The 27532-nt window shown below is 37.6% G+C and overlaps 1 protein-coding gene across 1 annotated transcript in view; it reads right to left on the bottom strand.

Moving 5' to 3' along the window:
* Window positions 1-27532, bottom strand: part of LOC107041533 — a gene marked incomplete at its 3' end in the record, with an annotated part of 149583 nt that overhangs the window by 22611 nt on the left and 99440 nt on the right. Inside the window, 1 exon segment of the mRNA XM_029126339.1 lies at window positions 3003-3095. Coding sequence (XP_028982172.1) covers window positions 3003-3095 — 93 coding nt within the window.

Below are 27532 nucleotides of genomic sequence, written 5' to 3'. Positions count from 1 at the left end.
CGGAACTTAAACCAGGACCAAGAAAGGACTACTGGTATACGGACGGCTCTGGCTTCAATGAAAGTTTTGGGGCAGGCATCTACCGTCTGCAAGATGGCTTCAGAGAGAGTTTTCCACTGGGCCATCATTCAACCGTCTTTCAAGCAGAAATGCTGGGCATACTTAAGTGTGCAGAGTATCTGAACGCGAGAGACACAAAAAAGATGGAAATATTCATCTGCAGTGACAGCCAGGCGACGATACACGCCCTGGAAAAACCCACTACAGAGTCACAGGTGGTGTGGGAATGCATGCAGGCATTGGACACACTGGGTAAAAACAACCGGGTCACCGTAACCTGGGTACCAGGTCACCATGGGATTCTGGGTAATGAAGAGGCAGATAAGCTGGCCAAGGAGGGTACAGAAAGTGTGCCCTCACACGGCCTGCTTGGCATGCCCTTCGCAGTGGGAAAAACTCTTATTAAAGATCATTTCCAGCGAGATCATGTAAGGCGTTGGGAGAAAGTTGCGACCTGCAGACAAGCGAAACTGCTTATGAGGGGGCAACTAAGAGTTAGAAGCAGAAAGCTTCTGGAGCTGCACAGAGGGGATCTGAGGGTAGCAGTAGGGCTCCTTATGGGTCATACAGCTCTCAGAGCCCATCTTTTCAAGATGAAACTTGCAGAACAAGAAGACTGCAGACTGTGCGGAGGCGATAAGGAGGGCGTCATCCACATTTTATATGAATGCCCCCTATTAGCACTCCGTCGCTATAAAATCTGGGGCCAGGCTTTCCTGGAACCAGAGGACTTACAACAAGCGGCTGTCACCAGCCTTATTAGCCTAGTGAGAAACACAGGGCTGGGGCTGTGTGACTGACCGAAACTAAGGCGGATGTTACAAAAGATCGTATGATTTAGGTGACTCTGGGCGCTTTAAGTGACCGGCTGGGAATATTCTATTCTATGCTATTCTATCCCCCCGATTCAAATCTCGATCAATAGGAGCGTGGGATCTGACATCACATGCAACAGCCTTAGAGAAAACCGACATTGATGCGATGGTGAATTGCTACGATGAAGAAACACCAGATGGATTCCAGAAAAAATTATTTATTCTTGTATCGGTAGAGTTGGCTTGGAGAGGAGGGGAAGGAGCCTCTGCCACGACACACCACTTCAAAGATGAAACTGGAACTGATGGCAGGAACACAGGCGGGATTGAATATAATACCATATTCACCTAAATTACCCAGGGAGGTGATAAGAAGTGTGCGAGCAGCAAATGGCTCATCCCGAATGATGAAAATCCGCAGAACTGCCCGGTGCGACTGCTGAAAAAGCTCAAGTCAAAAAGAGGCAGTAATGTCAAGACGGAGAGGTTATTTCTAAACGTCAATCCCCATTGGAAAAGCCCAGACAGCATCGGGTGGTACAAGGATGCTCCTGTTGGAAAAAATTTGCTGGGGACATGGATCAATGAGGCTGCCTAGAAAGCAGGGTTGGACACTCAAGGTAAAAAAATCACCAATCTCTCGAATCGACCAACTGCAGTATCCAACTTGGCAAAAGCTGGTGTTGGGGAGCAGCAAATCGTCAAGATCACTGGTCACTCCAACGTCAGCTCCATCAAACCATATCTCCAACTAGACGAAAAACACCATGCACAGCTCGTAAAACGGATGCGTCGAGATGGCCCCTCAAATGAGCAGAATATTGTACCTGCACCTACAAATGCTATTCCCCCCTTTCCTGACTAGCCTGCTCACATTATAATAATTGTATTTTTAACTGCACAAATTTGCATATGCATCAATAATTTGTCTTTCCATTTTTCCTTGCACTGAATTGTATCACGATGAAACTAACTGAATATTAAATAAAAAATCATTTGTTATACCACGAAAATCTTAAATCCCAGCTCCCATTGATCGAAATTTGAATGGGGGGAATAATCCGCTGAATACCCCTCATGCTTGAAAATTAATCGAGTATTTCCGACTCGGGGTATTATAACTGATTATTTCACCTTTCAATAATATTACTCGTGTATGATCATGTGATCAAGTATTTTTTCTATTAATTGACATTTAATAAACCAAAAAAATGGCCCAGTTGTCCAAAAATTAGGGGTTTCGGCTGCTTAATTTAATTACTCTTTGGTTTGTTATTTTTACTTCAAATCATTTTTTTCTGTTAATGAAAACATTCTTGAATGTATAAAAGCCATCATATCCCCATTTAGGTGGTTCTTTTATTTTAGATCCTACCACGAAACTCGAATTTCTCTTAATCGTGTAACAATTGGCCTGTTCACAGTTTCTAAAAAATATCTCAGAAGTCTAAAGCGAAAATTTTTTATAAAAAAAAGTTCTTGCTGCAAAATCTCGCTATCTCCCTCAGATTAATGCATATTTACCATTCACCCTGAAGTTGAATTGTTCAAACTCATTTTAGAAGACGAAAATAAGGACTAAGAAAATACTTCTAAATAATAAGATTATTACAACACAATCAAAATATGAACTAAAATAAGATCATATCAGACGAGAATTTATGAAACAGGTTGAGTAAACTTCTGTTCAAGATCTGTTTTCAGAAAATATTATCTTGGAATCAAAGTGTAAAACTAAAATATTTGTGGAGACATAACTTGTAGTTGTCGTTTCTCTCCTATAAAAAAAAAGATTTTTCACGTCGATTCTTTCTGGAAAATTTCCAGTAGCTCCCCCAGATTCGGAGATGCTTATTAGAAAAAACACTGAGATTGAGATTATTCAGTAGGTTTTACCATTTTCTCTCTCAAATCAACTTCAGCAAAAATGAAAAAGTTAGAGACCGAGAATATATTTTCATATTATCAGAAGTGCTCCGGTCGAGCCGGAGAGGACAAAAATTCAACGGATTTTTTTTCATTCACTAGGACAACGCCAAAAGCAACTTATAATGATGTTCTCATCCCAAAAAAATCATCAAAAAAGTTTATATTCTAAATGCGGAAAGACTTCCTTGAAAACTTCACCTGTTTTTCGAGGTCCATCAGATGTTTTTTGAGCTCGTCGAGCTTTTGCAGATTCTCAAGTCTTCGTGGTTGGTCCAATTCAACAGGCCTCGCCTGAAAAAATACGAAATAAAAAGAGATATGAGTATTTCTATTTGAAATGGTGAAATTCAGGGGTAAATAAGCGAGATTTTTTTTCGTGTCACGGGACATGAAAAACGCCAATTTCGTGGCGCGCAGGTCCCTCGACACGAAAATTAATATACACACCTCGCCATGGAAAACATATCACCCTCCCCCACGTGCTTGCCATCCTCGCCTTCGGCTCGGAAGGCAATCTTGCACGTGAGGGACGGTGATCTATTTCCAAGGCTCGGGCATGTAATGTACTATTTCAATACACGGAGAGAAATGTACGAGAAAAATTACCGTGCTCGCACTGTAAAGTGGGTTCAGATGGTCTTTCCAGGCGAAATGTACCGCAAAGAGTAGGAAAAAGTACTGTTGCACGAGTCATGTAGCGACCCTTGCGAAGTTTGTACATTCTCTCGTGAGGAAGCAATTGACTCCTTTTCCAGAAGAATAGAATAGAATAGAATAGAATAGAATATGCGCGGCTGGTCACTTGAAGCGCCCAGAGTCACCTAAAACCTTTTCCAGAAAAATCCAAATGAATATTTTTGTTGGAAAACTATCTTGTTGGACAAACAACAAGGGTAGGTGTACAAATTTCGAAATGGGGTTTGCCCTGAAGTGCCGGCCCTTGCGAAGTTTATACACCTTCCGGGAGCGAGAAACACACTACTTTTACAAACTAGTCCAATTGAATATTTTCGTTTGAACACTGCCTTTATTCACTAAACAGCAGGGGTTGCTGTACAAACTTCAAAATGACGTCAGCGCTGAAGGGAAGGCCCTTGTATAGTATGTGCACCCTTCCTGAGTGGATGAGTCACCATTTCCGTTAACGAGGCTAACCTGACATTTCTCGTGGAACACTGTTTTGTTCGCTAAGCGGAAAGGGCAGGTGTACAAACCTTGGAATGAAGTTCGCGTTGAAGTAACGACCCTTGCGAAGTTTGTACACTCTCTCGTAAGGACGGAATTGATTCCTTTTCCAAAAAAATCAAATCGTCAAATCATTAACGGAAATGGTGACTCGTCCACTCAGGAAGGGTGTATAAACTTTACAAGGGCCTTCCCTTCAGGGCGAACGTCATTTTGAAGTTTATACAGCAACCTCTGCTGTTTAGTGAACAAGACAGTGTTCAAACGAAAATATTCAATTGAACTAGTTTGTAAAAGTAGTGTTTCTCGCTCCCGGACGATGTACAAACTTCGTAAGGGCCCGCACTTCAGGGCAGACCCCATTTTAAAGTTTGTAAACCTATCCTTGTTATTTGGCGCACAAGACAGTTTTCCAACAAAAATATCCATTCGGATTTTTCTGGAAACGGAGTCAATTTCTTCCTCACGAGAGAGTGTACAAACTTCGCAATGGTCGTTACTTCAACGCGAACTTCATTTCAAGATTTGTACACCTGCCCTTTCCGCTTAGCGAATAAAACAGTGTTCCACGGGAAAAGTCAGGTTAGCCTCGTTAATGGAAATGGTGACTCGTCCACTCAGGAAGGATGTACAAACTTTACAAGGGCCTTCCCTTCAGGGCGGACCTCGTTTTGAAGTTTGTACAGCAATCCCTGTTGTTTAGTGAACAAGGTAGTGTTCAAACGAAAATATTCAATTGGATTAATTTATAAAAGTAGTGTGTTTATCGCTCTCTGGAGGTGTGCAAATCTCGTAACGGCCCTCACTTCAGGGCAGACCTCATTTGAAAGTTTGTACACCTACCGCTGCTGCATGGTAATCGAGCCAGTTTTCGAAATCAAATTTTCAATTAGATTCATTTGGAAAACGAGTGAGTCCATCCTTGCGAGGGGGTGTACAAACTTCGCAAGGGTCCGTACGTCAGGGGAGACCTCATTTCGAAGTTTGTACAGCTTTTTTGTTGGATAATTTTTAAAGTTTGTACACCTGATCTTACTCAATAGTTTTTTTTTATTATTATTGAACTGCGAAATTTTTATAATTTTAGGGGTGTACATACTCGAGACTCATTTGTTGCTTATATTTATAGATTTTCGGAATTTGTACGCTTCCCCCATTCAATTGGTATTGCGATTTATATATTGGCGGTGCTAGCTTTTAAAAAGCTGGCACAGCCAGCTAAATTAAAAAAAACTGTAAGAGCAAAAACATTTTTTTTACGCAACAAATGAGCAACAAACGTAAGTTTTTAAATGCATTCAAGATCTTTTGATTATGCTGATTTGGCTGTGCTAGCTTAAAATGCCTTGCTAGACAATTGAACTTTACCACTTTACCAGAGGGCACGGTAATTTTTGCCTTAATTTCTCCTGAAAAATTTAATTTCTCCTAGCTTTTAATAAGCACCTAAAAATAAAAATAAATGTTAAAAGAGTCAGTTCACACACTTGCTTTTGGGTTTTATTAGTTGAATGCGAAGTGACGAAGAAGAGAGGTAAGAACGTTGGTACGAACAGTGGAATGGCTGAAATGTGTCTGATATTAATGGATCGGCCAGAACGGATATTGAGTCCTTGATAGAAAGTAGTTCTCGAGTATGATCGGGGGAAAGGGGCAACTGTATATATCGTTCAAGGTAACCACTCTAAGTGTGATTAGAAAGAGAGTAGATATGTTCGTTGATTAAAAACATTTAAGTGTGTCGATTTTCACTTTTTAATTTTACGGAAACTGATCTACTTTGATGGTGAATATCTTTGAATCCAAGAGAGATGATGAAGTTCCCATGAGGATATATTTATCGACTTAAATGAGAACTGTAGAAAAGGTCCTCATGAGCATTAGCCCACCTTTCAGAGATTCGGAGATATTCATAAGAACTTCTTCCCGAGGATTCTTTCAATAGTCAGGTGAAATAAGTGATTGGTCAAGTTTGATTAATGAAATTGATAAATGTCGAGGTAATTTAAATGATATTAGAAAGGGGTAGGGGTAGGTATGTTTCTGGTTTGAAAATATCGAAATGTGTGTCAATTTATATTACTCAATTCCTGCAGAAACCGGCCTTTTTGATTTACAATCCTATTCTAAAAAGATATTATAAAAATTAGAGCAGTTGATGAAGTTTATATCGGGATCTTTTAAGAGTTGGTTGATCTGTCACAGATTCGAAGACATCGATCAGAAATACTGCTTAGAGTTAGTTTCAACAATGAAGTGCAATGAGAGACAGGTCCACTTCGGTTGATGAATATTCTATGAATATTTGCGGATTAAGGGGAGACTACTATGAGTTTTAAAGTTGCGGGCTATTCGAATGAGATTTCTTATACATTGAAGATCGATTATATATATATGTCTAAAAACGAATAATAAGTGCAAAAAAATTAATTGTTTATTCACAAAGAAAGAGATTTTACGACCGGTATATTGAATATCTATATTATCCCAGCGCTATTTTACACGGTCAACCTTAGATGTTTTTAAGCCATAAATTACTTGAAAAGCGGGATGCTACTTGCTATCCATTGACTTTCCGGACTTCTATATGAGGGAAATAATTAAATAATTAACAATACACAAATTAAAAAATTCGGAGGCATACGGGCTCGAAAAGAAGTGGGGTATGATCCCACATTTTCTGTTTGCCGGACAGGTGCTCTACCCATTGAGCTATTGAGCTATCAAGGATAATCGGGCGAGGAGGAAAGGTAGGAGGTGAGGCGGAGGGGTTTTTATTGTTTTCCTGCAGAAAATCAATCGCTGAACAAAAAAATTTTTCGCATTCGGATTCAAAATTCAGGCAATATTAGGGAGTATCTCCGGTTAAAAATTATTTTTAGAGCTTATCAAATTTATTTGTATCTGTTCCACGCATTGAATGGTGTTCAGATTGTTTTTTTTAATAAATGAAAAAATATTAATCCATGCGAAAAAGTGGCAACATCGTCGGTAGTTTTTTTTTCACCACGAGCTGGTACCACTGGCTCGAGGGAGCTCCAATCACAACGCTTCATCGCTCTCTCTCAAGAGACGTTTAAATTTACCGCGTTACCCCCACCCGATCGGTACTTGGGACGTTGCTGCTCGTATGGGCTGCGTGCGCAGAAATGTCATTTTTCAGTACTTTTTTCGCAATTATTAATAAACAATGCTCCCAGGCGATCTTTTTCATTCAAAAAATCATTGATCACATGTTCTAAATGTGTCTAAAGTTTCATGACTTTGGCTGCATTTTTTCCTTGGGTTTTACAGTTTTTTTGTGATTTCCATAAGATCACGGGTTAAATGACCACTTTTTCAAAAATTCATAATAAATTAACCATGCTCCCCAGCAGTCTGAAACTTTGCACATGCCTTTTCCATCATTTAAAGAATACTTTTAAAAAAATGGCTGCTTTTTTTCTAACCCTCCGGGCTCGCTCGATTATCCTTAAGTAATTTGTGCCTTAAAAACATCTAAGGTTGACCATGTAAAATAATCTGGGTTTAATTGTTCATTGTTCNACCTTAGATGTTTTTAAGCCATAAATTACTTGAAAAGCGGGATGCTACTTGCTATCCATTGACTTTCCGGACTTCTATATGAGGGAAATAATTAAATAATTAACAATACACAAATTAAAAAATTCGGAGGCATACGGGCTCGAAAAGAAGTGGGGTATGATCCCACATTTTCTGTTTGCCGGACAGGTGCTCTACCCATTGAGCTATTGAGCTATCAAGGATAATCGGGCGAGGAGGAAAGGTAGGAGGTGAGGCGGAGGGGTTTTTATTGTTTTCCTGCAGAAAATCAATCGCTGAACAAAAAAATTTTTCGCATTCGGATTCAAAATTCAGGCAATATTAGGGAGTATCTCCGGTTAAAAATTATTTTTAGAGCTTATCAAATTTATTTGTATCTGTTCCACGCATTGAATGGTGTTCAGATTGTTTTTTTTAATAAATGAAAAAATATTAATCCATGCGAAAAAGTGGCAACATCGTCGGTAGTTTTTTTTTCACCACGAGCTGGTACCACTGGCTCGAGGGAGCTCCAATCACAACGCTTCATCGCTCTCTCTCAAGAGACGTTTAAATTTACCGCGTTACCCCCACCCGATCGGTACTTGGGACGTTGCTGCTCGTATGGGCTGCGTGCGCAGAAATGTCATTTTTCAGTACTTTTTTCGCAATTATTAATAAACAATGCTCCCAGGCGATCTTTTTCATTCAAAAAATCATTGATCACATGTTCTAAATGTGTCTAAAGTTTCATGACTTTGGCTGCATTTTTTCCTTGGGTTTTACAGTTTTTTTGTGATTTCCATAAGATCACGGGTTAAATGACCACTTTTTCAAAAATTCATAATAAATTAACCATGCTCCCCAGCAGTCTGAAACTTTGCACATGCCTTTTCCATCATTTAAAGAATACTTTTAAAAAAATGGCTGCTTTTTTTCTAACCCTCCGGGCTCGCTCGATTATCCTTAAGTAATTTGTGCCTTAAAAACATCTAAGGTTGACCATGTAAAATAATCTGGGTTTAATTGTTCATTGTTCATTTGCCCCGCAGGCGCTTAAAATGTTAAAAATAGTCTAGGGCCTTCAATTTTTGAGCTATAGAAGTTTAATTTTTTTTAATTTTTGAAAAAATTTGTGTAATAACAATTACGAATTAGTTTTTGAAATTCAACTCCTACACAGCTAATTTCATTTTTTTATAAAAAAATTTCCCATTCACGTAAAATAGCCCGAAAAATGTTTCTGAAAGAGTCGAGAATATATTGTAAATATTTTAAAGATAATTTTTCTGCCTATTTTACATGAATGACGCAAATTTTTATATTAAACAAAACGGTATTAGTTGTGTAGGAGTCGAATTTCAAAAAACTAATTCGTAATTGTTATTGTGCACATTTTTTCAAAAATTAAAAATTAAAAACTGTATTTTTAACACTTTAAGCATCTGCGGGGCAAACGAACAATAAACAATTAATTTTTTTGCACTAATTATTCGTTTTTATACATATAATCGATTTTCATTGAATGAGAAATCTCACTTCAATAGCCCGCGACTTTTAAAACTCATAGTAGTCTCCCCTTAAAAACATCTTGATGTCTCTTCATATTTACCGGAACTGGTTCAGAACTAAAGGAATATTTATCTTTTCTAACGAATGGAATGAGAGCTGCCTACAAGTTCGTTATTCCTTATGTTTGTTGATCTCACACGGATTCCAAAATACCGATCAGAAATTCTTCTCAAAGTTAGCATCGATACCGAAGTGAAATGAGAACTGGCTCAACTCGAATTGATAAATATCGAGGTATAAAATGTTATTACAAAGAGACTTCTCTCGGTGTGAACAATTTTCAAATCGAAACTAGATGCCGGACTTCTCACGAGAAAAATCGTCAATCCCTCACAGATTCGAACATATTCATAAATAGTACATTAACATACGAGTTGTTTACCGACGTCGGTGGCCGAAGCGGCTAGGGGCGAGTCTAGTGTGCGAAAGGTTGTGAGTTCGATTCAGCGTGGAACCGAGTTTTTCAACCGGAGGCTCCGGCGAGCGGGAGGTCGCTAGTATAGTGACCGCCTGTACCGGCACGGGTTTTCTGTGGTTTCCCATGCTACTCCTATGTTCTATAGGAGTGCGAATGCGGTGCAGTGCAGAATCCACAGTCGCATGCATAGGGTTGGATAGGGCCGATTAGCCAATCAGAGGGCAGAAAGGGCCGGAATATAAAAAAAAAAAAACATACGAGTTGGCGAAGGGTGCATTTGATGAATGCGAGGCCTGTGTCGTATTCGTCAGATATGCTCGTTTGCAATGAATGAACTATAATATTTTGTTTGTTGCTGGAACCGAAAACCGTGTTTGGGCCGAGCGAAGGGAAGTTAAAAATGTATTAGTTTATCGGGTACAGCAATATAAAAACTTTTCTCGACGTTGCAATGATGAACGATTGTATGCTAGGAGAATTCACATGCCAAACATTCTTTCAGGGGAAAATGAATGTTCCGAAAAAAAGTATCAATCAACATTTAAAACTAAAGTTTGAATGAAATTGACTCATCTCATCTCGTCACTTCACTTACTGCTTTTATAATTGATACTTATTTCCCAATTCTAGTATATTCTGTCCTGTACCAGAAACTTCGAAGTTAATTCCTTAAATACTTCGAAGACGAGCTAAAAACCTTTCAAAGGGCACCTTCAACCAAAGCCACTAAATGACCCTACAAGCCCTCGACTCATTAAACATTCACATTTCCTTCAGATAATTCCATCCATTTACTCCCTCGTCTACCTTCCGACACATAACAGTCAAGCCTCCCAATCCCCTCACAATTTCGTAGAGCAATCTCCCAGAAATATAATAAACCCTCCATCACAATGTTCGAAGGGATTGTGCTAACAAGTAAGCCATAAAAATTATTTAACGGGATGATCGAATAATTTATCGTACTTTAACTCGCCATCACTGAATCTTTTTTCAACCCTAGACGAAACTTAATTTCCGAACTCGGTCGAGGAGAATCGATTAGTAGAATTGGCCCCAACTCATTCAATCTCCTCTCCAATATGAAGAGAGGAGAGTGAGATGGAGGAGTGCGGAATTATTAATTCAGACTCGATTAGTCGTTGGAAAACTTTGCCAGAGTTATATTGCCACAAGTTTCTTTGTAGCCTCATTCCTCCTCCTCTCCTCTTTTCTTTCCCTGTCAACGCAATTAGGGAGTTTTTAAATATTCCCAAAGACCTGGTGAAAGCATTAGAGAGAAGATTGTTAATCAACGGCAATTAATTAATGATTAATGAGGTTCTAGCCCGAGTCCCCAGCACCTTGAAGAACAATAATGGAAAATGAATTGTTGACACACTGAAATAAGGACCTGTGCCTCAATCTCCACGTGGCACGTTTCCATGGCCTTGCAGATGGCTGCACTCTGTCGTCTCAGCTGAATCAGAAGGAGCACTAGTTCCTCGTGAGTTCTACCCAGGAGTTCTCCAGCAGACACTTGTGCCAAACAGCTACTTCCAGTGAATGAAGCATGTAAGAGGGTTTCGTTGCCTCTCGCATTTGATAGAATTGGCTGTAGGAAGATTGTCATGCAGAGAAAATTAACAGATTGATGAAATTCATTAGCACATTTGGATTAATTAGATTATTCTTCGATGACAAACAAAAAACATAGAACAATATGAATTTAAAGTAATCATTCGTGCAATTCTGTTCAATCGATTCGAAGATTTTTTGGGAGATGAAAGAGATTAGAACGAGATTTTCAGCGAAAAATTCCATTCTAAACGCTGGAAATTCGGTGATTCATTGAAAGTCACTGATAAGGCGCAGCACGTCTAAAAACTTCGTTAAAAAAACCTGGTTATATTCAACTTGGAAAAGTGAGCTTTTGGTAGATCGAACTTTTGTCAAATTGAACTTCCGTCAATAAAACTTTTCGGTTATCTTGTCTTTTGTATGAATATAGGGAAAATCTGTGTTTGTATTCGGAATTAAAGTAGCAAACGTGCTACTTTGCAATATTTGAGAGGGATTGCTTCGAATGTTGTGCTTTAAGTATTGTGTTGTGCGGATATGAAAAGTTGGGTGATTTATTTCCTCGTGCATATGAATTTGTGTCAAATCATTTGTAATCGAGACTTGATGCTGTTTACTCTGGGTACGACGTTTTGCATTGAGGGTTGTTCGATTTTTTTCCATTTTTTCTTTGGAATAGAAGCTTTGTATCCGTTCACATTTAAGTTTCCAAATTTGTGTCGGGGTAACTAAATATGGTTCAAAAATTCCGAATATGCGATTTTCAGAAGGTCTCTTTATGTATGTATGTATAAATGTGTGGACTTTTTCATTTTTTTCGCAGTTTTTTTCATGCATTAAAAGTTTAAAAGGTTTTCTCAAGTTTTTTGAAGTTCAGGTTATTCGAATTTTTTTTTCTTAAAGTTTTTTTGTTATCAAGTTGTTTTAAACAAGTTTTGTTAACGAGGTTTTTTGCCGGAATTTTTTTAGACATGAAGCCCTGATAAGGCTCTCTTTCAAGACTAAAAAAAAATTCGATAGCCTCAAAAGGCACCATCTCTCTTCTGCCAATGCATCAACGTCTATTATCGTTTTTTTCATTGCGGTCTCTCTCAGGAGTCACGTAGAAGTCACATCGTGAAAATGTCCAGCGAGCTGGATACGAAGACCACGAGAATTTATGCCGGGAAACCTCAGTCCACACAGCCTTTTTCGCCTCTTTTTTCCACCGATAGAAAACCCCAAGATTTTCTTTTTCCCCTCTCAAATGGAAAAGAATCATTTTTCACTTGGACGATGGAGTCTATTGGCGCCCACTGGGGGGAAAGTGTGTTGTCGAATCCTTTCTTCAATTCCCACTGTTCCTGTATTTTATCGCGATGAAGTGTTCTAGTGTCCATCAGGATCTTCCGTAGTGATCTTTTTGTCATCATGAATTATTGAAGCCATTAAAAGTGGAACGACAGAAAGAAAACTCGGAAGAATATGACATAAATTGGATGGTTCCTGACTTCTCATCCTACCTGATAGTCCAATCACCTCCAATTCACAAATCAAAACACCGAAACTCAATTATCAACACCACAATTAACTAAATACGCAGAATCATACAGTCGTTAAGACTCTGAGGAGCTCAGTAAGACTGGCGTCTTGCCCGGCACTGGAGACTGTATCTCCTCCTGCAATGCCTTTACCCATGCTCCTTCCATACCACCAACTTAAAACTCCTCTCTTTCACCAACTCATTCGTATCAAGCATCCCCCATCTCCCTCTAGCTCTTACTCCAAGTATTTCCCCCTCTCTCTTTATCTTTATTTGTGTTTTCTTTTTTTTCACCATGAGTACAAGGAGGACTCTCCACCTCATCCCCTGGCCCAGGACCGTACTGACCTCTGTCTTCTTGACATTCAGATCTATTCTTGAGACTATTGCTATTGTTCATTTGTTTTCTGGTGTTTATCCATTTGGCATGAAGATCAAATTCAGCACGGCGTGTTTCCGATAGATCTTTTATTTTCTTTTGGACCATTCTTTAAGGTCTTTGTCATCGTTTTTTAAGAGGTCATTTTCATTCTGGTGTGATCACTTAGGTCCGATTTTGATGACTCTGATTCGGTATTTTGGAGAATAATATTGGGTTTGGTTTTGAATTACGGCACTGGGTCTCTCTCGTGAAACCAGTCTGAGGGTCGGAGCCCTTTGGCCAGCCAAAGGTTCAAGGCTGCTCGCCAATTGGCCGAGAGTCCTCTCTGCTTTTTCCTTCTTCATCCACCGTGAATTCAACCACCATCTCAACCCATCACGTAATCCCTCTCTCTCTCTCGCTCGTTTACCTCTTTTAGGTATTTTTTTTTCATTTTGTCTCTTAATTTTTTTATTTTTAGTACAGTATACCTTAGTCTATGCGATATCTCGCACTCCTGCGCACACGGGTGAAGCATCTCGCGAACAATTGCTGGGCTTTAGGAATGGATAAAGCCGGGCGGATTTATCGAACTCGTTCCTTGTTACCCTCCACTTTCTTTCCAACAGCGGTGAAACTTCCGGGAGGTAGTACGATGGGTTAGGACTTATCGAGGGGATATGTCATTTCTGAGGGAGGGCTTAGGAGACAATTTTTTTAGATCAAGTTGTTTCGATGATTTCGCAGCGATCAATTATCAATACTGAGTGAAATATGGCGGAGGCCAATTGTAATAGCAGGGGCGATGTACAAATATACATACTTAATACGATGTATAAACACATATATAATTTTTTACTTATAGTTGAAAGCTTGAGGGGAGACTACTATGAGTTTTAAAAGTCCCGGGCGATTGGAGCGAGATTTCTCATGCATGGAAAATCGACTATATATATCTAAAACCGAATAGTTAGGGTAAAAAAATTGATTGTTTATTGATCGTTTGCCCTGTACACGCTTAAAATGTTAAAAATAGTCCGGGGCCTCCAATTCTTGGGCTACAGAAGTTTTTTTTTCAAATTTTTGAAAAAAATATGTACAATAACAATTACGAATTAATTTTTTGAAATTCGATTCCTACGCAGCTAATTTAGTCTTATTTAATATAAAAATTTGTGCTATTAAAGTAAAATAGGAAAAAAAAATCTTTATAATATGTAAAATAAATTTTCGATTCTTTCAGAAAAGTTTTTTGGACTTTTATATGAATGGTGCAATTTTTATTTAAAAAAAAAACAAAACTAGTTATGTAGGAGTCAAATTCCAATAAACTAATTCATAATTGTTATTGTACAAATTTTTTCAAGAATTTTGAAAAAAAACCTCAATAGCTCAAAAATTGGAGGCCCAGGACTATTTTTAACATTTTAAGCGTCTGCGGGGCAAATGAACAATAAACAACCAATTTTTTTCGCTAATTATTCATTGTTAGACATATATAATCGGTCTTCAATGTATGAGAAATCTTATTCCAATTGCTCGTGACTTTTAAAACTCATAGTAGTCTCCCCTCAATCGAGATACGCGGTAGCGTATTGGCCAAGAAAAGTTTTGACCGACTGAGCAAAACATCAGGCCGAGTGCACCGCGTATCTATACACGACAGAACTTCCCCCTCCACTACCTCTAAATGATTTACATTCGATATAATGGAAACGGGACGACAAACCGGGCATGTATCGTTAGTTACATTAGATAAATCGCCTATGAGCTTTTCAACGGTGTAACTATGGTATTTTTTTGGATTAACAGTAAAAAAGATACGCGCATAGCGACGGGTTAATATTCACATTTTCGAGATTCACATTATAAAGTCAGAGAATCAAGTTGTAACGTTGGCAGCGCCGGTCCAACTGAGCCTCATGCCATGCCCAACGTTGAAGTGTTGCCACCAGTCCATTTGAATGTGAGTTGTGATGTTGTTATGAAGAACCACGGGAAATGTTCTGCTTCACGTTAAATCACTTATTAGAATGAAACGGAAAATCGACTCGGTGTTCTATTTTGTTTTCTCTCGTCGAAAATTCGAATTTCATCCCGCCATATCTATATTCATATGCGGACCTCGGACATAAAGGTAGTTTATGTACTGTTTGTGAGGTTATCGGTTTATGTTTGGAATGTGACAAAAGTGAGATGTGTCGAAAATATTGTGTAATCAAGTATTAAATGTCCGTGAATAGTTAAATTCGAAAAGAAAATATTTATTTTCATCACGCTGTGATGAAAAGTGAACTTTTCGGCACGCTCCGCGTGCCTAAAAGTCCAATTTCCGCCACATTGTGACGAAAAATATTGTTCGTAACTCGTGAAAAAATGTTTTTTAGCTCGTGGGATTATATCACTCGCCTTCGGCTCGTGATATAAACCTCCTGCTCGCCAAAAAACACTTTTTTGCACTCGTTACGAAATATACTATTTTCTCCGAGTGTAACAGAAAATGTTTTCATTCCGTGGAAAAAAAATTCTCTAAATTAAGTGGCAGTGAAATGCGAACAATTTTGTGATTATTTGGGAAAAATTAGTAGGAGACGGTGGGATTAAATGGACACTTGAACCCTTTTCAAAATGTTGATGTCTTATTGAAGTGTTGATGAAATAGAATTTACAAAAAATTAAAGTAGAGTCAGCCTCTTTGTAATAAGCTTAGACTGAGCTCAATCGATAAACTTGCTCCTTGGTTATAAATATTGAAACAAGAAGTCAGAAGAGTCCATACCACCCAATGTTTCCCTAATAGTTTTAAAAACAAAAAAACAAAAGCAGATGTTTTCAAAAAGAATTCTTTGTGAACATTTTGTTCGACTACTCCTGTAAGGAAATCAATTCATCTTTCCAAGAAATACAATCCACATAGAAATCATCAGAGCAAAAATTGAATAAGGAACCAAATCAAGTCAGAAAATTATTAATAGATGATTAAAAATTGAAATTCGGTGGAGACAATAAATCTGGAGTAGAACTGTTTATTTCCCTTCAATTGTTGATTCAAAGAATGCTCTATCTTATGAAAAATGAGTGAGTTAAATTGAATTGAAAAGAACAAATTTCACCGGACGTAAAAACAGTCCTTGCTAATTTGCAAAAAATTATCAAATTTGCCTAAAAACATAAAAACAAATGTTTTTGTAAAAAAACTGAGCCAAGAAAAAGTTTTGTTTGATTCCTACTGGTAAGTCGAAGTTTCTCAAAAATACATAAAAATAAAAAAGGAAGCCAAGTTAGGAATTTTGAATAAATGGTGATAGTACACAATCAGGCTTCTATAAGAAATAGTATATTATGTCATCAGGCGATAAAAGTATTATAAAGCCACATTCACCAGATAATGCGTTTATCGCCGTGTGACATACGATATTTTATGTCGTTGGGCCCGAAAACCGCGATCTAACCGAGCGAAGCGAGGTTAGAATCGCGGTTTATCGGGCCTAATCATATAAAATAGTTCTCAATGGAATAAGTATTCTAAAAAAATTCTCCATGAAATAAAAAATCAGTAGGAGCAGAACCAACGTTCTTAGCGCGGAGTTTTTCAACTCACTGTCTGTATCAATCTAATCCTCCATCCTTTGATCCGTGTCAAGGACGTTGGTCCTGCTCCTACTGATTTTTTATTTCATGGAGAGTTTTTTTAGAATACTTATTCCATTGAGAACTATTTTTTTTACCCCCGACGGCAAACCAGCGGAAGGGGTATATGCTTTTGACGGTGACATACGATAACTCCATGAAAAACGATTCGAAAATATCAATATTTGTATCAGGAATAAAGAGAACATTCCGGGGAACTCATTCTTATAGAAACCGGATTGTGCACTATCACCATTTATTCAAAATTCCTGACTTGGCTTCCTTTTTTATTTTTATGTATTTTTCAAAAACTTCGACTTCCTAGTAGGAATTAAACAAAACTTTGTCTTGGCCCAGTGTTTTTACAGATAATAATATATTTGTAACCTAGGGAGGTAAGATTAATGAGGCGTGCCCACGTACGGAATTACCGGAATTAGTGGTAAGCACTTGGGTAAGGGTCCTTTATTTTACTTCCCGCGGTTAGAACAATATTTCTCGCCCCGGCATAGGCGCAAAGTAAGAAAATGTTACTTTGCACCCGCCGGGGTGAAAAAAAATTAATTACAGTTTCAAATTTGTCAATACAGTATTACTAATTATAAAAGAATTTATAAAAGTAATCGAGTTTTTAGTCGATAACTACATACATAATTTTTTGTAGCAGTAAAATAGTTTTACCGTGATATGATATACAAAATTAAGAAAGCCATATTTTTAATTATAAAAATGCTAGATTAGCGCAATAGAGGTTTCGAAAAACGTTACACTGGATTTTTTAAAAGTAGATTAAAAAGGCAATGGAATGAATTTTCGCATCATAATGTAATCAATTTTGCTAACGTTTTTCCGGTAATCATGAACAACCGATCGTGGAAAAAATCTCACAAACACTGTCCTAGAAGTCAACACTGAATATGATTATCATAGTTCGATAGAATCACGAGAAACTGGCATCATTTTTTTAAGGCTATGATTAAAATCCCTTCTCGTAATGGTTATTTGAGTGATCGTTGGAATTTTATTTTTGAAAAAATATCAAGATCTCTGATGTTGTACGGTAAATTGAATTTTAATTGCCGATAAATAGGGTTCATTAAAGTCTATTAGCCCGAAAAAAATGATGAAATTCGATAACTTCCTTATAGAGATTTCTTCAAAAATGAACACACCCATGCATACATACATAACACAACAAATGAGCAACTTAAATTTGGATGATTACAATATTTCCATTCGGAAGGGAAAATGCTTGCTCTCTTGTTTGGACAATATAATATGATTCCGGTTTATTTTGAAGCAACCTGATAACTGTAGCCTTAAACAATCAATCCAACTCTAATTCCTTTTGGAAAACATTTAAAAAAATAAAACCTAAAGCATTGTACACTTGTGATGTCGCGATTGAGCATTGGAATGATTTCTGCAAGAAAATCTATCCGCCAAGAGGTATTCCAATTTTCATTCCGACAATTAATTTCGTCCCGGAACTGGAACAGCATGTCTCTCTGACTGAATTAGAATCGATTCTTAAAAAACTCAAACGTGACAAAGCCACGGGCCCGGATCTCATTGCCAACGAATTTTATTCTGCTCTGCCTTTCAGTGGCAGAAAGTATATGGTTGATCTTTTCAATTTTGTTATTGATACTGAGATCTGTCCCGAGGATTGGTCAAACGTGCTTATCCATGATTTTCAAAAAAGGGGATAGGGCTGATCCCATTAATTACCGAGGTATCGCTCTTGTGAACCATCTCACCAAGATCTTCACTTACATCATCAAGGAAAGGCTTGAATGCTGGGCCGAAAGGAATAACATCCTGCCCCAGTCTCAGTTTGGTTTTAGGGCTGACATTGGATGCACCGAAGCCATTTTCACCCTTCTTTCTGCTGTACAGCTCCAATTACGTCTACCAAAACGGGAAGTTTTTTGTATTTTTGTCGACTTCCAAAGGCCTTCGACTCGATACCTCATGACAGACTCTGGACCAAGCTGAACAATCTTGGGATGAGTTCAAAAATAAGTAGGGTCATTAAAATCCCTGTATGACAAAGCGAAGATCCAAGCTAAAAGTGGCAATCAGCTTTCGGAAAAGTTTGAGGTTACGGAAGGGGTACTCCAAGGGGAGACGCTGAGTGCTCTTTTATTCATCTTATATATTTCTGATTTCGAACAATTCTTCCGTGACAGGAATATCTCCGGATTGAACATTGACGGCGTCACAGATGTTTTGATGTTGCTGTATGCTGATGATACAGCTATTTTGGTAGATTCGCACATCAAATTGCAAAGAGCACTTGGCGCCCTCGCGGATTATTGTGATCTTAATGGTCTTGCTGTGAACGTTTCAAAAACAAAGATCATGGTATTCAAGAGAACAGGGAGAATAAAATGCTTCAATTCTAGATTTAAGCGATATAAGGGCTCTGAGCTCGAGGTGGTCAAATCATACCTGTACCTAGGTATACCTCTCTCAAGGAATGGACTCGGTAATGAGGCTGCCAGATACGCCATTACAAAGGCTAAAATGGCAACTGGGGCGGCCCTCGCGAATCTCACTAGTTTGAATGTTAGTTCCTGGAGAACATACGTCACCTTGTATAATTCACTAATAAGTTCCACCCTTCTGTATGCTATCCCCTCCTGGGGCCTTCTTCAGAATGAGGATTTAGAAAAAGCGCAACAAGATTTTTTCAAGCGCACACTGAACCTCCCTAGGTGCACCCCAGGTTGGGCACTCAGGCTTGAAACTAATCTTGTTCACGTGAGTTACAGAGTCATGAAGTTATCATGGGACTGGCTGCTGAAAATTCTTGAGCAGGAAAACTCATTTCTCCCCAGAATTTGTGTCACTAGACTGATTCAACTGAGCTCCAACTCCGGCTGTAATGACTCTTATAACTGGGCCTCCCAGATTCGTAAATTCCTTGAGTTAACTAATCATGAATCCCTCTGGGATGACTTCAATTATTCAACGTTAGTCCCCAAAACTATTGAAATTTTTGCTGATTTTGAAAACCTCCTCAGACGTGAAGACCTTGAGAGGAGGTCTGTCTCTGCCTCCTGCCAGTCCATTCCTCCCTTCTGCCCCCAATCATATGTATGGAAATCTCAATACCTTACTGATAACCACAATTTACATATTAAACGAATCATTGCTCAACTGCGACTTGCGAACAAATTTAGTTGTTATTTTTATGTTTCGAATGCGAAAGTATCCTTCAGTCCTCAGAGTACTTGTAAATACTGCGAAAAAAATGAACAGGATACCCTTCAACACTTTTTCTTGAGCTGTTCAGTATCGGCCAGTATGCGCAAAACTTTGTACAGTGGTTTCCCCCACTTTGCCAACCGTCCTTTCGGAAATATCATTTTTAATGCTAATTACTCCGAAATCAAGGCCATTTATAAATTTGCTCTGAATTGTTTAGCAGTCAGACGAAATGTTGATCAGGCAAATGCTTCTATACGTTCGCTCCAAAAATCAATCAGTTTTGTGCGTAACTAAATTGATCGCTTGTTTATTGTAATATTCCTACAATAAGACCATCTGCACTTCTTTGTATTCTTCTCTAATTAGCAATTTCTACCAACTTTCCATGCCAAATGTAAATATCATCATACACACATGTATATGCTATGTATATTTTTCCCCCCTGCAACAGGGCTATGTAACCCATACGCAGAAAATAAATAATAACAATAATAATATTTTGAGGCAACGGCTTAGATAATCACAAAAACGTGACATTGCTGTTTTTTTACCTTCCGAAGCGTCTCTCGACTTGGGAGCAAAAAAATGAATCAACACCATTACATTATCTTGCCATCCCTATTAGTATTACTAAGTAGTGCTCTTGCACTGTTCAGTTGCTAGCAAAATTGCCTTAATTTTGAAGAATAAAGAAATGGGATAAAAAATGGGGAATACCCGACAAAATATGCTCTAACGAGAAGTGTCTTTTGAAGCATTTGGTAATTATTGGAAAAAATGACCTATATACTTGGCTTTTCGCAGTTTGATTTTTCCTGACTTGAGTCCTGCACTACCTCCAGTAGAGATAATTTATTCATCACATTTGAAGTGTTCCTGTGTTATTATCTATCTAGGCTTATCAATAATGTTATGAAATAGTTGGAGAGTAGCTTGCCGAATTCAAATAAAAAGTCGAAAACTTCCGTATTCGTGACATTGGCGGTGAAGTCGATAAGATTTTTAACGAGAAAGGTCTTGACACCATAAAAAACAGACACATTTATTTTACATCTATTTCCTACAAAATAAAGCAAATTAATTTTGCACTACACTGCTATCCCTTCCCCGCCAACAACTGAGTCAGTCAATACTTAAATTCTCCATTGACGCCATGATCCTTAATCTCCTCAACATCTATCCACTTTCACTTGTTCTAAATCACATTTTGTCCTAAAAAAACGAGCAATTAAAAATCCAACAATCACCAATTACTTCCAACTCATTATACTCTCCGGTGACACAATTACACAACGACAAAAATTCAACTTTCATTCACAGTACGTAATAATTAACTAATGAACTCCCTATTTAATTCCTTGGGAAATTAGTAACTTCACCTCCTCAGTGAAAGTCCTATAATCCTCCCAAGGTGCTAAGAAAAAACTCTCGTGCGCTCGCAAACAAGGTATTTTACCTTTTGAATACCGTCTCATTGGAGTTAATTAGAGCGTCAGTGTAGTCTGTTAGTCGCCATTAGAATCTCTCCGACAGTTTGCATATACAACTCGACGTATTATTAGTGGAAATTTGGGCACTACAGTGGTGGGAATTTGTAACACTTCTGTTAGTTGTTCCAATTATGTTTCATCGCACGTGGGTAATCGTCGAAGTGAAGTGAGTGAGAAGGCAAAGACATTAATACGCTTCTCTGGCGTTTGGGGTTAATGACACGACATTTGAGTTGTCGACGGTTTCTACTATCCAACGATTGCGCTTTGCCTATCAGACATTGCCCTCCTCTCTTGTTATACATTGAACGTTGGCAGAGTGCCTCTACTCTCCGCGTAGAAATAAAAAATAAACATGTCGATTTTAGAGAGAAATGATAAGCAGGGGTTCGATCCTATACGACAGAAGGTATGTGACCGTTACTTTTTGCGTTATTAAACTCTTTCTTTTTTTTATTTCTACCAATTCCATTGATAGTAAGCTTTCGAATGGATCCGCAGCAATTCCCTATCCTTGTGACAGGCATACAACCGGAACCACATGCTACCGGGTGTCTACAGGAAAATATTCAACCTTTTAATGAAAAAGATTTATGCAAAAGGTTGAATTTCTCCGAAACTGCTCGGCCAATTGCGCCCATCCAAAATACCAATCTTTAGTATTATCAAAGCCAGAATCACACCAAATTTTCAATTGGTATCTACTTTTTGTCTTAGGTTCTCGTGCGGACAAGATTGTTCATGAAAAACGGCAATATTTCCAAACTGTGTATTAAAGAGTCTATGTAAGCCATACCGCCAAATATCGTACGAAATCTGACCTCAAAATTTTCTATAATTTTTTTTGGTTCTTATCACTACTTATGTATATATGGGCATTCCATGACAAATCAACAGATTTGAAAGTTTAGGTCTTCGAATTCGTTCGAGAGAATTTCCACGTGTTATTTTGATGGATTAAAAAAAAAATTTCAAGTTTTTTGCGATCTGACAACGCGTTCAGCCACTATGAATTTTGGAAATTTTCATTCTTTGAGATTTTAAACGCGATTTCTGACTTTAATTCAGGATTTAGAAAGAAAATGACTGAGACGAAAAAGTTCTATTTTTTCATGGAGATTTTAATAAAAAATTGAGTTTCTAACAATAATGAATTTTTAATGAAAGATGGAAAGAAAAATTTCCTTATTTTCGAAACTCCATTTTTAAATTCCATAATTTTCTGAGACAACATTCTTACATGTTTCTCAATCATTTTGACGTAAAATAAAATGTGGGACATCAAAAAGGGATTTTTTAATGATTTAAAAAAAATGGAAAATTTAGAAAAAAAAACCTTCGATACGGTATTTCGCATTCCAAATTATTACAGAACGTTTTACTGAATTGAAAAATGGCTCAATTGGTGCATGTTACTCCCGCTGAAATATTTTATCAGGATTCCAATGAGAGCAATAATTATTGCTACGTAGTAAGCCTACGGGAAGCCCAAAATAGCTCGGCCGGTAGGGGAATGAACTGGCAAACTCGATGATCCGGGTTCGAATCCCAGTCATTACCATCCTATCGACTGATACAAGGGAAACTGCAATCTACAAGTGCTTCGTCAACTAAACCATTGTAGACTCCGCCAGTGATGAGCGTTGAAGACATTGCAAAAAATAGTGTATTGAAAATCAATAAAATTCTAGGAAGTGCAAAAATTTCACAAATCGATTCAATTACTAATCAGTGATTCATCTATACAACAGCTTGAAGTTAAGGAAGAATATTCCACCTCGTATCTGATCACTACGTTTGAATTCATTTGGATAAGTCAAGGTCACTCAGGTTGTGATGTTACAAAAGAATTCTCCCGCCCCCTTTGTTTTGAAGGGGAGCGTAGGGGGTAAGAAAAGAACACAGCGTTAGTATAAAGAGACACAATGGCGCGAATGCAGTCTCCACGTTGCGGGAATTTATGAAGTGTCTTCTTTTCATAAAGATTTATTCTTTCCTATCGTTATCAGAAGGAATTTTTTCATATTCTATAATTGAAACAACATAGTATTATGTGAGTGTTATCTTCTCATGTCATAATTTTTCGGTGAGTAGAAAACTTAGGAATAAAATGGAATTATTTTGTAGAATCTGTGTGGAAATATGAATAATTTCATTTAGAAAAAATAAACTATCGTCAAGTTGAACATAATTAGCAAAGACTCGATTATATTAGTGATTATCTCTAGCAAACATTCAATCATATTCGAAGCCCCTATGATAAATGATTAATTTAATCATCATGGATTATAATCCATGATAATTAAATATGTCATGGATTATTTGTGATACTAATCTATTATGTTTCGTTCGTGATGCTTCCGGAAACTTTTTAGTGCCAAAAATACAGAAAAATATGGGAATAAACAAGAATTTTGATCGCTACTGTAATCCCTTCCAATTTGCACTGCATCTTATCAAAAAGGAATTAAGGAGCCCTTCACCAACAATATTAAATGTTTGTCCATCTCTATCGCAAAATGATTTTTTCTGCGATTACTGTCGAAAAAAAATCAGCAAAGGCGAGTTACCAGAACTGCCCTGTATTGGAAATGAAGGTAAATCAGATTCAGTTGCGATGTGGTCAAGGGTAATGAATGAAATGATGATGAATCAATTGATTGATGAAATCTGTCATCAATTGATTGAAACATATATCTCGGAAATACAGAGATGTCTTTCGATATCCCTCCCCCGCGTTGTTTATTTCTGAGGTATTTCAATATTTCACAAGATAGAGAAAAACTATTTGTTGCATTTTACCACTGCACTATTGTGTTTATGATTTTCTTGTGTCTTCAATAACAATTCATGTTAAAATTTTCCATTCCTAATGACTATTACAGACAATCAACACGGCAATGAAGATGTCCAAGATGAAATTCGCAGAGAATCAAGCACAGAAACCATCTCAGCAATGGATTCATTCGGCGGCAGTGATCTAGAAAGAAATCCTTCAGGCCTGAGTTTATCCACAATATTGCCAGTTGTAAATGAGGGTTTATCATTAATTGGCAGTTCACCCATTCCACGAAAGCATCTGAAAGCGTCGAATAAATTCTTGAAAATCTCTGATTCCCTGACAGTAACATTGGGGATTGAGTGAACATCAGTGAACAATCACAGTGACGATATTGATGAAATATTGGATGAGATGAAAAATAAATATCATCACCTCTCGACAAGCCGTGAGATGAAAATTCAGATGTTAACTCTACTTCCCAAAAGGTGGACAGCTTCCCAGATTGTTGAGAGGTTCAATACTACATTTCATACTGGGAAGGTGGCAAAAGAACTAGCCGAGAACGGAGGAGTGTACACTCGTTATAACAAAACTGGTAATTTTCAGAATAAAAACATGAGCGGATCTCAAGATCAAATGAAAATTCGATTGTTATTGATTATCATTATACATTTTTTAGCAGTGTTCGTCACCTGAAATACTTGCTCTCGTGGAAAGTTTTTATGAAGCAGATGTGAGTGCTTTTCTCCGAGGCAAGAAAAATTTCCTTTCAGTAAAGACAACTGAAGGCAAACTTCATAAACAAAAACGACGCTTGTTGGGAAATCTGAATGAAATTTATCAAACTTTCAAGGAACGCCACCCTACAGCTGCCATTGGATTTTCGAAATTTGCGACTTTGCGTGTGCAAACAGAGTCCAGGAACGAAACTGTTACGACAGCGTTTGGTAACACAATTGACGAACAATCCTCTCGAGCTAATCTCTTATAAGCACTGGATAACCAAACCAAAATGCACCTTGAAAAGCATCGAATGCAATGGTGACGAATTCGTGAAAAACTTCTGTAATCAAGCTGTATTATTGTTGCCACACTCGTATATCGCCAAACAACAGTCGAGTTATTTGCGCCATGTTAAGGAGAATTTGAAATCGAACAAGTGTGTAATTATCTGCGACTTCGCAGAGGATTTTGCTTTTGTAGTACAAGATGCCGCACCGGGGTTGTTGTGCCTTTTAATGACACAAACAAATTTTTAGGGAGTTAATATTAACGAGGTTTGGTTTGGGTTCACTGTTTTTATTTAAATGACATAGCACCTGATCGTTTAAAAAATATATTTTATTCATAGACACTTGTTCAGAAAGAACTTTACACTTTATGACAAACTATTTTACACGAGAGATATATTAGAATATCGACGAGTGATATTTCACGAAATGATTTTAAGTTTTTTAATTTTTCGACTGGTCTGCTCGATAGTTGAAAGATAACTGTCTTTGAAGAGAGCAAATTTTATGAAAGTAAGTTGGGAGATTGAGAGGGAGGATCTGGAGGATTTTCAGATTGAGAGGGAGAATCTGGTGGATTTTCATTGGCCATTGGGTTTACAATTTTGTAAGGCCAATACTCATTGGTCGATGAGAAAAATGGTAGGAGTTGAGGGTGGAGACTGGTTAGGAGAGAGAGAGGGTCCGTTTTTTTTGGAACTCGAGTGGTTGCGATGGGATTGCGATGGGATTGGTGGTACACTGAAGCGAGCCGCATCACGGGCTAGTCTACAACTCCCAGCTGATCAACAAATTCTCACCCCCATGGACCTTTTCCAGTGGGCTTCGAGCCCAAATAACATTCCCGCGATAGATGTTAAATTTCTGTCCAATGAGATTTACGTGGAAATGAAAGATGCTCTGAAAACTCGGTTCGATTCAACGAAAGCACTTCATCAAATTTTACAGACACACCATGTCTCACCTGTGGGTGACTATTCCCTGATGGCGAAGCGTTATTGATTCTATGATAATTATGAAATACATAAAATAGGAAAATTGACGAAAAATTCATTGAAATAATTTCTCAGAACAAGATTTAATGCTCCATCATGTGAATATCTAATTATTTTTAATGATTATATATGTGATTTCCCTGCGATTCATTTAAAAATGTATAATTTTATGTAAAACGTATGAAAAACGTGGAAACCTACCCATAAAAAGCAACAGCAATTAGAATAACCGTGTTATCCGCTGGAAATGAAGAAATTCATAATTTTCCTAAATCTTCCATTTTTGAAATAATCATTAAAAAATCCCTTTTTGATATCCCACATTTTATTTTACGTCAAAATGACTGAGAAACATGTAAGAATGTTGTCTCAAAAAATTATGGAATTTAAAAATGGAGTTTCGGAAATAAGGCAATTTTTCTTCCCATCTTTCATTAAAAATTCATTATTGGTAGAAACTCAATTTTTTATTGAAATCTCCATGAAAAAATACAACTTTTTCGTCTCAGTCATTTTCTTTCAAAATCCTGAATTAAAGTCAGAAATCGCGTTTAAAGTCTCAAAAAAGGGAAATTTCAAAAATTCATAGTGGCTGAACGCTTTGTCAGATCGCAAAAAAATTGAAGTTGTTTTTTTTAATCCATCAAAATAACACGTGGAAATTCTCTCGAACGAATTCGAAGACTTAAATGTTCAACTCTGTTGATTTGTCATGGAATGCCCCATATGGAGATAAATTTTTGATAAAAATTATCCTACCGTTCTATAAAAGTGTATCATGAGTCATCGTTTCCTCATTTCTATCCCGAAGTTTAGTAAAAATTAATATGTGATGATCAAATTTTATTTTACGTTAGATAAATTCTATCCTGAATCTAAATCTGAGATTTTTTTTCGGAAAATTCTGAAAATTTCCGATCGAAATCGTCTTTGAACAATGTGCACTCATATGCCGCAAAACCGACAGAGAAATGGACAACAAAAAATGAATCTTTCGAAAATTGACTTCTCACGGTCTTTGCATATTGTGATGTTAATAAGGAATAAGGAAGAGCACGGAGAAAACAATTCCAGGATTTTTCAGGAGAAATTCAGGCAAAAATTACCGTGCCGCCTGGTAAAGTGGGTTCAATTGTCTAGCACCAGAAAAATTCCGGTGCTGCAGAGTAAAAATTCCGGTACCACACAATAAAAGCTTGATCCCTGACTGTGTTCTATTACATGATGAATTAATTCAATAGTTAAAAATGAGTAAACAATGTCATTCAGCATATGATCCTATTAATTTTGACTTGGTTGGCTTCCGGATGGATGCCGCGTTGAGTTTCAGCATTGCGCCGACGTTTCGCAAACATTGCAGTCTGCATCTTCAGGGCTATGAGCTTCGATTCTGAGCTCCGATGTGTGGGGGCAGTCCTTATATACCTTCCCTTGTGGTGGTGGG

Source organism: Diachasma alloeum, unplaced genomic scaffold (genome assembly GCF_001412515.2).
Source record: "Diachasma alloeum isolate Michigan unplaced genomic scaffold, Dall2.0 Dall_scaffold_00367, whole genome shotgun sequence".
NCBI classification, from domain to species: domain Eukaryota; kingdom Metazoa; phylum Arthropoda; class Insecta; order Hymenoptera; family Braconidae; genus Diachasma; species Diachasma alloeum.
The sequence above is the reverse complement of the archived record's forward strand: the minus strand, read 5'-3'. Positions and strand labels throughout refer to the sequence as shown.